Here is a 12,311-nt window from a genome sequence, read left to right as displayed (position 1 = left end):
CTTCTGTTTGCATTCAACCAACCTCCATGATTCCATGAATAGAGGCAGGCAGAAGCAGGGTCAGACAGGGCCAACAGGACAACTGGAAAAAAACGGTGGGCCCCACCTACCCAGGCCCTCTCTCCACAGACGCTACCCCAACTCCTCTACCCTGATCACAGCTGCAAAGTTGAGGATGAAGGAGGTTAAAGATACATGGCACTGGACATCGGGAAGAGGGCCCTTGAGGTTGAAGCTCAGGTGGACCCTGGAACCCCAATCCAACACCGGCCAGAAGGAGACTGAACAATAATGAAGAGCTCAACCTACCATAAAAAGGAAGTGTAGGGTACTTATCAAAAGCCCCTTCCCTTGCAATGAATTCAGTATATCAATTGAGCAAAATCTGGAAGCCCACCAATAATTTGGGTTGTGTCAAAAAGTGGTTTATACATTTGCAAAAACAGCTAATGGGATAAATAAACCAGTTTTGGGCACAGATCACATGACAAGGGGACTCCTCAATTGCCCTTCTCCTTCAGCGGAAATGGGTTGAAAAGCCAGCATTTATTCACATTTTATCAAATAAATTGGACCTTGCCAGCCTCACCCCAAGGCAATATTCAAAGCCATAATTCCATAAGAGATCGCTACTATGATCTGCTGTTCCTTACTGAAGACTTGAGATCAGCACTATGTCATTATATCCACCACTGAGTATTAGGCTGCCTCTACCTACAGAGAGGATGGCCCCAAACTCTGCTACCAGCAGGAGCTGCATCTCCCACCATGAGAGAAGTTCAGCAGCCCTGCTGCCGGTCCTGAATCTGCAGTGCCTTGATGATAGGAAATCCAAGCAAGCTGTCACCTAGCACAAGCAGTAGTAGCGTCTGTATAATCAACCCACCGTGCAGTCAAAGGAGAGAAGCTCCTTTCTCCCTCTGCTAAAATTTCCTGTGCAGTACTCTGGCAAGGTCCTACCGCTGCTGTGACAGATACAACTTAAAATACATTAACATATATCAACTGTTTTGATCCAGAGGAAGGCAAAAAACCCAGCCTGAAGCCTGTGCCAATTATGCCTCAAGAGGGAAAAAATTCCTTCCTGACCCCACCTGGCGATCGGAAAATTCCCTGGATCAAGGATTTGACTTTTATTTAACATAAATAATACCATGCAGACTCTCACATTCATACTGTATAGTGTTGCCGAAACCACAATATAACAGTGCATATAGGAAAACTTCACATTCTGTTATTAACAGATAATATGAGAGCATAAAGAAGAAAATATCCTGGCATTTTACAAAATATGCAAAAATAAGGGGAGGGTGGGAGGGATGTTTCTACCTGTTCAGAAGATAGGAAGTGAACTCCTTCTCTTGTGACATCACATCCCTATCCTTCTCCACCCCCAGCCCAGCTTTCCCCCTCCTTAACTTATTGCTTCTCACCCAATCACAGCTGCATCTGATTTTTCCAATCTTTAAACCTAAACCAGTGTAATCTGGCTGCTGGTCATTCGGATCCCTTGTCATGCAGCCCCTGCGTTTATAGCTTCAGGGCTTCCTTTATTGGTGCAATTTTGTACTATTTTTTCTCTGCTGGGCAGAAGGAGAGGTTGGTGAATCCTCCATGGGCTAAGAAATGCCAGTGCCTCCTCCTGTTCACTTTGCTTGCATTTGCCTGGTGCTATGCACATAAGGTGGATTTTTAAGCAAAAATTCACATTTGAATGTTTTCAGGCTAAAATCCCCCTTTCTGTGCAGTTACCTTCAGATGCAAGCAATGTGAACACCATGAGCCAGGGGTAGTACCAGGAGGGCACTGTATCTCTCCATTGGCAACACTGTTAGCGGATGAGCTGGGTGTGCTGCTAGCCTAAACATGGCCAAATATGCCAAGATTTCTTGGACAGTGTGTTTGACCATACTATCTGACCTCATCACGTGTTATGGCAAGCTGGGGGTCCTAGTAGATAAAGAATTATCAGTCTTGGTGGAAAATATTTGTTAGTACAGTTTGTACAGTTGGCTGAATTAATGGAACAAATACAAAGGCTATACATGTGCCACTTGGTCAGAGCAATGTACAGGGTGGCCCATGTATAGCCATTTTTAGAGGGGGCAGGATTTCTCTACAAATAGCATTTTCCCTTTCCTCCTAGCATTATGGCAGGAGAACAAATACTGAGGTAGGGGAGGAGGTTGCGGGGGCAGCCAGGCTGCTGTCTCAGGTAGTAGAATAGCCTAAAACAGTCCTACTGAGAACCAGCAGTGCCCCTGTGGAGGCATAGCACGACGCAGATAATAGAGCTTTATAGCTTAACAGTAGGAAGGTTAAGGCTTTTACAAGAGGACAAAAATCTAGCTGAATGCCAAAGAATTAAAAAAAAGTGTCAGTGAGAATTTAGGTAAAATTAGATTAGATCAATTTTTGTGAGTGGGGGAAGGGCAGATCTAATAATCCAGAAAGTGTTTTATTGAAACTAGATACTATCGCCACCTTGTCATGGGCAGTAGTGCAGGAAATTGAAAGAACCTAAGAACATATGAGGAATGTAGTACATGTGTAGCCAAGGTGCTTATATAAACAACAGAGTTGTTCGATAGGGTGAAACAATATTTCTATATTTATAGGGATCCAGATTCTCCAGACATGTTTCACTAGCCTCACATCAGGCAAAATGTATCTCCTGTATATACCGACAAAAAACATACAAATATGTAACAATCACTATTTGCGGAGAACAGACCAAACCTGTTGTTCAGCCAGTATAAAGCAGATGTACAGTTTAAAAAAATTCTCTCCTCTCCCCCCCACCTCCTGCCCCCCCCCGGCAGCATTGTCATTCCATACCCCCCCCCCATCTCTCCCTTTATAAGATCCTGAAATGTGTTTAACTAAATACACGGTCGCTGTATGAAAAGGTGCGAAGGAACTGGAGATTTAGAAATGCCTGGCAGCCAGCCAGACCTTAATGGCAGTTTGAAAGCAATTTGATGAAATAAAATTAACATGCTAATTGCCAATCTCTAGATGGAGCCGGAGGAAAATTTAGAAAGGGAGAATTTTTTTTATTCACCTATGCAAACTCAGATGAAGGTATCCCTCCTACATGTGCCTGGGACAGAGGGCAGTTATTATTAAACAATACCTTCATTTCATGTTACATGTCAGGGCACTGTCAAATATCACAGTGTCCAGGAAGATTTAGCACCACCGTGCAGAATATCCCCTGCCACTGCAAATGAGATTGTGCCGGAGTTTCAGCTGGAAGGAACCAAGTCACATGTTTTTATGTACAGTATCTGCCCAGTCTCAGCAATCAGCTTTGCTGCTGCTGTCGGTGGGAGATCACTGCTGCTCCTATCCACAAAGCTCCTGGCTGATAGAAAGAACTTTGGTGCTCAGCACAAACTGGCATTCAAGGGAACACAACCAGGATCTGATACAATGGATTATTGCCAAGCAGAACTGCTGAGGGCAAAGATCTGTATTTGAGGGAGCTGGATCCCATGGAAGGAACATGTTTTTAATGAATCTCTAAGGATATGAAATTGAATTGGAACAGGGATGTGATTTCATTGTGGCTCTCCTGATAAAGCTACCTTCTCTCGCCCTTGGAACCCATTGTATGACAGACTAGATACGGTTTTTTTTCTCTTAATTTGCCCATCATTTAAAGCAATCATTGTTTATATCTATCTCAGTCTGCTTCTATATCTGCCTGGAATGGATTCAGGATACATGTTGCTCAACAAGTTACTGCAAGTGAAGCTGAGGACACACAGATCTATGGGTAAGTCCTCTTCCAAACTTCAACCCAAATTATTTGAAAAATAGTAAAACTTGTTGTTTTTATCTCTTAAAGAAATAACCAGCAGCCTTAAAGCTATCTTGTCCCATGTATTTTATTTTACAGAAGGACCTGCTGCTAAAGGGGTGACAGTTGGGGGGTCTTGGCTACCACGCTGAGAGGAGAAGCCTAACATGATCATGTATGGTGATTTGCTTTTAAACTCAAGCAGTGCCACCGAAGCTGAGCTGATGATTCAGACGAATACTCCTTACCTCACCAGCACACACAGACCTGTCAGCTCCTCGGCACTCTACTTGTCTACAGCCAGGGTGCTGAAGGAGGGGGAGATAAACAAACCTGACCTTATGACTTACATTATCCTCTTTGTTCTCCTCTTCTTGACTGTGGCACTAATTGTGCTCTTCATAAACTGCCAACTGAGGAATTCATTCTTTGCCGGTCTGCCCTATGATAGATCCCTGAGAGAATCCAGAAGCCCTTGGAAAACACAATCTGTCTGAGCCAAATACATGGACTACTGTAACAAGGGCAGCTGAAATGTTCCTTCTTAAGTGCGTGTTATACTGGCATAGCAAACATGGGAAAGGAATAGCTCATATAGGTGTAGTGTAGTGCCATTAGGTGACTGCTATGTACAGTTCTATATGCCATACAGCTATGGGATTACAGTAGATGGATGGATACCAAAGGATGTCCTATATAATCTCTAACCGTGGAATGAGATGAATGTATCTAGAATGGGTGCTACAATAAGTTTAAGTAGAAACAAAAATAAACAGATATATTTCTATCTACAGGTTATAAGAGAAAGAATAGTTTATCCTCACCTAATATGTTAGAAATGTATTTACTATGCTTCCAGGAAGTTCTTTTCCATGTATGGGATAATGTTAACAAGTACCTTATAAACTGCAGGGGGGAACAGTAGAAATGTAAGTATTGTCCACTGGATTTGTCCTTTTTTCATTCTGATTGCTTACAGTCCAAAAACCGTCATTTGTACTCAGAATAAAATACTGAGTTCCCCATGGCTTGGTCTAGAAGGGAAAAAGCATTACATTTACAAATCTCACTTAAAATCTTCTAGGAAAGTGGGTTCAGTTTACTTGGAAAATCATCCGAAGCCATTAGAATCAATTGACTAAGAGCGATTCTGTAAGACTATACGGATGTGGCAGGGCTGCCAATGACTATGAAGAGGACAGGCTGGTGTTCTGGGATTCACCCTTTGTTACTGCTTGCCTCATTCCATCTCCTCTTGTAACTGTGTCAGGATGCAATAAAATCTTCAAATAAAACCAGGTACTTTGAGTATACTTATTTGGCCCACTTAATGATTCCCCCTGGGAGCTATCTGGCTAGATAAAACTGGAGCAAAGTGGGTTGTTTCACACCTTGGTGGCCAAAGAAATCAGGAAATGTGCTGCTTGTATACATGGATGCATTTTATAGCATAAAAAGTAAACGAATGAACAATTATATTTGTCCTCAAATCTCTTGAAATGTATTTAATTTAATGGCTGCACAACAGATGGCTGGAAATGTCCATAAAATGGGCAGAGGTTAAAACTGTATGAAAATGGAACATCATTTTGCCAACCCCCCCAAAATGTGAATTGTAACATATCAGGTACCATTAACTAGTCTGAAAGAAAATATGCTATACTGTAGGTTTCCATGGGTTACTTGACATGGAAAACACCTTTGCATACATCTGTAAAAGTCCCAAAGTGCTAATTTGTGAATAATAGCCATTTTGTTGCAGTAATTGCTGACTACTACACAGCATGCCTTGATCCTTTTGGGTTTTTTGTATAAAAGACTCAGAGGCTAAATAAAAGACACAAGGACTTATTTACCAACAATAGGCACATTTTTGCCTGGGCAGTAACCTATAGCAACCAATCAATGATTAGCTTATTTCAGCCAGCTGCAGGTAGAACAATAAAAGCAAATATATGATTGGTTGCTACAAGTTACTGTCCAAGGGCAAATTTGCCCTGAGATGATAAATGAGCTTCACTAAGTGTGCCTAGGTGCAGTAACCCCTATAGCAATAAACAAGCAGTTTGTTTTTAAACAGGGCACGTTATTGGTTGCTGTGGATTACTACACCTGGGCAAACTAGGCACTTTTATTTATTTTTTTTACATTGTGTGCTACAGCGGCTTCAGTTCAGATCTTGGTCTCCAAGCCATTTCCAGTACCGGTTTATAAGCACTGGTGAAATTATAAGACTGTGAAATAACTGCATGTATTGCTAAGGTAAAAAACTGCATGCAGTGTCTGAACTGATATTGTTAAGTATTAATCTGTTGAAAAATAAACCTAAAGTGACAGATTATAAACGAAAGCGCAGAATTTAATATCTTTACAAACAAAGTGGTTACACCCACATTGCAGCCCCTGCTTTTTAATTTCAAAATGTTTTGCTCTGAATCCAGCTTTCCCATAAGCCCTACTCTTCATAGAAAGCATAAAATTCAATTTTTGTCCTTTGCATTCAACTGTTATAAGCACTTGGTTACACGGAGCAGGGGTGTCCAGTGGCGTAGCAACCACGGGGGCAGGCAGTAAATCCTGTTTAACTTCTAGCTAGAGGAAGATAGAATAAACCAGTAGCTCCAGAAAGGAAAACAATTCCTTCCTGGCTCCAAAATGGCAATTTAACCAGTCCAACGAGCGACTTTGTACTGTTTATTTCATTAACTGTGTTTTTCATTATTTGCTTAAATGACATCTAACCCCTTCTTTATACGGAATCTCTATTCTTCTAAAGTCAAGGAAGACCCTTGTGTCCTCTGCAACCATTCAGTACTGAATACACCATTATAGAGTTAATAGTATGGAGACCTCATGCATGTCTTCACTGTGATTATATCCTCCCTTCTTCAGTGTAGCTTTTGTTTATAAGTGAGACCATCTCTACCCTTTAGCAGTTTAAGCTTACCATACATATGCCAAATATATCAGACACAGATTTGGTGTGGGTATGGTGGCCTGCTAATCCTGAAGCATGTAGAAAAATGTCATCTGCTGATGCACCATGCAGGCCAATTCTGGCTAAAGGCCCTCTTCACTTCCAACCTTTCGTGAACCTCTAGACCAATTGGTTGGACAGTGCACTGATAGTCCCATGTATGATCTCCTCTGGACTTTCTCTTTTCAGCTCTGTCTCTTTGAAGAAATGTTCGACTAATTGACATCTGGTAATTGATGCCAGCACTCCCCTCTTGCCTATAGTTCCCAACTGATGTTGAAAATTGTGGTCTGACAGTCGGTGTAGAATGAAATTGAAGACAACCATGATTTATACCATCTCAGTTCTTTATAGGCAGGGAAGTCTGAAACACTATCATGATTGAGTTTCTGTGATGGATGAATAGCACCATACTTTTAGGAGAGCGCTTTAACATTTGTTTACCTACGACTTCTGAAATTTATTGATCGTGTCAGTTGGTTTCCAAACCGGCTCACTGGCCATTTGCCGGCATTATGCCTCTGTAGTATATGCTTTACATCATACATAGTTCAGATAGCTGCATCTGCTAATATCACATGTGCTATAGTGCACATGTTCTATTTCTTCCAGTTCAGAAATTGCTGAAATCATTGCAGGCTAATAAACATTAAACAGTGTGTACCTGGTGTAGCAACCTATATATAGCAATCAAATAAGATGCTTTCAAGCAGGTTACCAGCATATGTTGCCTGATGTTTTCCATGGATTACTAGTTATCACTGTAGGGGATCAGAGAACTCTTTCCCCGTTTCTCTGTCTGTGACATCATCCAGTCTGGCTATAGACTGGGGAAAACCTGATTGGCTGGATGCCCCAGTGCACTGTAGGGAGAGAGGAGGTGTGCCTAAGTTTGGAGCCAAAAATAAGGGGCGGGTCCAGCAGTTTATAAAGGGAGCCCCTGTTGATTTGCCAGCAATTGAAAGAGAGATCCGGAGTGAGTAGCCAGGCAATTACTGTTGTGTTGTGTTGTACAGACAACAAAGATAGAAGTCTACTGGGTCAAGAAAGTGTTACATCACCATATACCTGTAAAGATTTTTGCAATGTAACATTTGTTTCCTGCTGCAAACAAGTCACACACACTTTGCCCTATACTGACAGCAGGAGCAATTGGTTGTTCCAGGATAAAAGTGTTACACTGAGCATCATGAACGATCCAATAAGTTCCCTATACTAACATTCTGCTTTCAGTCCAAGTCAGCCATTTGGAAGGCCCAAATGATTTTTTTGCAGCAGGGAAAATTCTCTTGCTCAGGGCACCAGGTCACTTGGTATAGTTTTTGAATATTTATTTATAGCTTTTACCACTTACTCTTCATTTCGGGAGCAGCAGGTTAATTTTACTTTTCTTTTAAATTCTTTAAATGCTCCTCATGCGCATCATTAGGTAAGCACTTTGTAGGAGTGACATGAAACCCGCCACTATATTAGTCATCACTGGAGGTAGCGACACCCCCGCGCTTTTGTCTGACTATCCAACAATGAGATCCCCCATGTGCCCTACATTTTTCTCTTTATATAGAGCCAAAAGGTTGCTGCTTAAAATAGAAGAGCCACCAGAATAGAATTCTCTCTTCCGTACGAATTTCATTTGATCATTAAATTGTACTTGGATCCAGAGTAATATATGAAGAACTGTCTGCCGAAAAATAATAACAAAACCTAAATAAAAGGAAAAATGTGTGTCTCCTATTTGATAGCTAAAGAAGTCATTTTTATTCATTACAGAAGCAATGGCTCTTGGATGTATTTCTGTTTGAAACGAGTCTGCATTTATCAGGCCATTTCCAGGAGCTGCTGTGCTATACTTTAGTCTCTTCAAACGAAGCAGGAACACAAAAAATACCCTTAGTTTTTATTTTTTTAAAAAATGACTTTGCGTACATAACAAACGTTACATGTTTAATTAAAAAGTAAATTTGCAGTTGTTTAAATTGTTGAATAAAGAATCAAAAACACAAGAACACACAAGGAATTCTATGAGCACAGGAAGGTACAAAGCTGTGGGTCAGTTGGCTTTATCCAGGTTATGGAACTTGGAGGTGACTTCTAATAACAAAAAATTTGCAAAAGGGGGTACTTATTTATTATACTATCCAAGTCATGTGACACAAATTAATCACTATGCAGGGTTGGATTGGGTTGGACAGGAAAAATCCTAGAGGCCCTGTTCATGTTGGACCCTGCCACTTGTCTGTAGGCAAGCAACCAGTGCACAGATTCAGACTGTGGAATGCATGGCCACCTTTCATTTTTTCCCGTGAAGGTGCAGTAAAGTAAAGCAGGGTGCTGAGAGGTGGGCCCTTGACTCAGGTACTAGTGATGTGCGGGTTGAGAAAATCTTACACTAACCCACACGCTCCCAACCCTACCTGACCTGGCTTCTTCCCTCTATGTATAGGCCCGCAATGATGTCACAAAAGGGGCGGGGCATGCCAGGTGTACGCCTATAAATTCACAAGCTGGAAAAGGCAGTCAGCAGTGTTAAGTCACAGGTGGGAAGAGTGAGCGGAAGAGCTCAACCCAAACCCACCTGTGACCCGCAAGTGATGTGCTGAGTTTATCTCGAACCCTCCCCTTTTGTGACATCATTGCAGGCAGGAATGGCCTGTGGGTACCCCAGTTCAACTCATGACTCTTATTTATTACAATGTAGCAATATCATTTCAAGGGCTCATTCTGAAGTTGGGTGCCCATGGCCATTGCATTCACTGGTTTTATTTAGCAACATGAGCAAAAGTTTGCTTTGAAAGATCTACTTTAATTTAGAAACAGAAAGCAAAGATGTGATTGGTTGCTATAAGTTACTGCAAAATTTTCAATCTGATCCCCCCCAAAAATGCCTATTATAAGCCAAAATGTAAAAAAAAAAGAACAAGGACAAATACATTGACTTTAAAATATTTGTGATATATTCCAGGTAAAGAAATCAATGAGACATCAGGAGCAAGGGAGTCCAGCAGGGAAAGTCGGATACATCAGTGCTGTGTATACTATTCCCATATAGCAGACAGACTATGTTTCATACTTTATCTGGATAGGTAGATCTTGATAAAATTTCCCCATAGTATGTGGCATGTAAATCCCTATTTATTAAATAACTAACTAACTGAACTTGGAAAACTTTCTGATTTATGTCAAAGTGCGTCTGCAATTGTGTTAATTTTGACGCATCAGCTGCAAATGTATCAGATGCAAAACCCCCTGGCGAGTGCAAAAACTCTGGAGTTCTGGGGGGAAAAAGTTGCATTATAGGAGAAAACACTGTGATTGTGTTCAAAATGGCACTTTTCTCATTGCACTTTTGCGTGTAAATGACCCATATAGTGTTACCTTGTGGTTACCCTGTGAAGGAGCATTGTCCCGCCCTCCCTTGATTGCAATCAGTGGTGGAGCGAGGGGTGGGAAAAGAATTGTCCATGTTGTCACAGCTTGCGGTAGGAATGCTTGCTAGTGGGTGGGCACATGGGTGTCAAAGGTGGAGGGTAACCTCCTCGGACAAGGGCCCCAGGAGAGTAGTGGATTCTGGTTGCCTGCTCTCACTTGCCCACCTGAAGCTGCTGCCGACATGGTGGCCAGCACGGCAGGCAGCCATGGTTGCTGGTTTTTACTTGGCAAGCATTCCAATGGGCATAACATGAATGTTTAATGTTATTGGTTAAAATGTTATTTTCAAAAATGTTGATCATTTAAATTACTGTATGTATATTTTATGTTTAATAAAAGCTGTGGCCTGTTATATCCAATCCTAAGCGCCATCAATGTCTCTGAGGTACCCGGGGGTGGGGTGGGGGTAGGAGCTGAATAAGGAAGCCTGTGGAATTGACACTGCACTGTCATGTAGCAGCTCTTAGCCAGTTACTCTGATGGCTTCTGCTTAGAACCAGTAGTGCAGAGAGTAGAAATATCCAGGCACATAATGCTTTCAGCCACAAATACAATTACACATAACGTGAAAATCAATTGAGGTTTTTGATAAACCAGAATTGGAAAGTTGCTTAGAATTGTATTTTCTTTCAACTCAACAGTTTTTGGGTGGAGAAGCCCCAGTCTGTTAAGTTATCAATAATAGGATATAGGGGTGGGGGCAAGTTGTGGGAAGGACAGCGGTGCAGTGGGTAGCAGTGCTGCCAGACAAACTGGGGTCCTCAGTTCCAGATTCATCCCATATTCCAAAGACATACAGGCAGGTAACTGGCTCCTGATAAAACTGACCATAGTGTGTGTGAATGTGGCTGGGACCGTAGAGTGTAAGCTCCACTAGGGCAGGACGCATAGGGTTGTCATCTGTGCAGTTTTAATGTGGGCTGTTCATAGTTACTTGTCCTGTTTGTCAGAAACCAGGACTAAACTGTGCCAGATTGACTTAAAATGAAGGCAAACACTGCCTGACATGGCATAGCACCACCCGATAGCACCAGTCAGCTCTAAAAACCTCATTGCCCTGCCCCAATATAATAAGCTGTGGCCTTAACAACATATTCCCTGCCCCTATCCGGAGGAAATGTGGCAACCCTAGATGTGAATGATGTCAAATCGCTGTAAAGAGCAGTAGAATATGTTTGTGCCTTATACATAAAAGATAGTAATAAGACTAAAGTTGTATACAAACCAGCCTTTAGGGACAATAACACGTAGGTCCTTGTTGGTCTATAGAAAAGCTATATGTGGAATTGGACTGATTCATTACCATCTGGGGGAAGCTTTTGTGGATTGGCCTACAAATATTAAAAAACAATGAACCTGTCTGTATGTTTTTGGATAGTGGGAACAAACTGGAGTACCTGTAGGAAACCCACGCAGACATGGCATTGCTTATATCAGTGTTAGTGAGAAATTCAGGGTCCCATTACTGGAATACGAATGTTACCATTTTTCAGTCCCAGTCATTTAATCAAAGCAAATCTTCTAATCCAAGAGTTTCATTTTGGCAGTGCCTGATAAAAGATTTCCCCCCTTTACAAGAATGAAATGTACAAAGCCAGACTCCCCTATCCATCGGACCAAGAGGTCAACTTACAGTGAGGGGAATGGGAGCCCTCAGAGAGACGACTGGATCAATGAGCCGATATGGTCCCTGATCTGATGGGAGAATCAAACCTGCCCAATATTAGGCCAGATATCGGTTGAGTAGGCCCATTGGGGTCCCTTACACAGGAGATAAGCTGCTGAATTGGTCTGCAGCTTAATTCTGCCATGTATGGCCACCTTAATTGGCTGTAGATTTTAAAAAGGCCTCAAAACTAAACTACAAAATATACATTAAATGCATTTTTTTCAAACCATAAAACCAAACCCTATATTATTAAAGAGACACTATATTTAACTGAAGCCAAAACAAGGTTTAGTTCATTACATTAGGGTTTATGACAAGTCATTATTAATTCTTAAGATTTAGTTTCTTTCTTCCCATCATAGTATCCTATTCTAGCTGCACCGCAGAAACTCACACATGATCAGTCATCCTTATCTAAATCACTAATTATT

General features: G+C 41.6%; 1 protein-coding gene across 1 annotated transcript; it reads left to right on the top strand.

The window, feature by feature from the left end:
• Positions 1 to 2,907: 2,907 nt before the first annotated feature.
• Positions 2,908 to 5,118, top strand: smim32 (small integral membrane protein 32). Its single transcript, XM_031898793.1, has 2 exons — positions 2,908 to 3,781; positions 3,905 to 5,118. The coding sequence occupies exon 2, from the start codon at positions 3,973 to 3,975 to the stop codon at positions 4,300 to 4,302; it is 330 nt and encodes a 109-aa protein (XP_031754653.1). The 5' UTR covers positions 2,908 to 3,781; positions 3,905 to 3,972; the 3' UTR covers positions 4,303 to 5,118.
• The last annotated feature ends 7,193 nt before the right edge of the window (positions 5,119 to 12,311 follow it).

The sequence above is a fragment of the Xenopus tropicalis genome, chromosome 3, assembly GCF_000004195.4.
Source record: "Xenopus tropicalis strain Nigerian chromosome 3, UCB_Xtro_10.0, whole genome shotgun sequence".
Lineage (NCBI taxonomy): Eukaryota > Metazoa > Chordata > Amphibia > Anura > Pipidae > Xenopus > Xenopus tropicalis.
The sequence above is the reverse complement of the archived record's forward strand: the minus strand, read 5'-3'. Positions and strand labels throughout refer to the sequence as shown.

Bases quoted from the DNA above. Each gene is read 5' to 3' on its own strand.
- smim32 (XM_031898793.1), top strand. From the start codon at position 3,973: ATGATCATGTATGGTGATTTGCTTTTAAACTCAAGCAGTGCCACCGAA.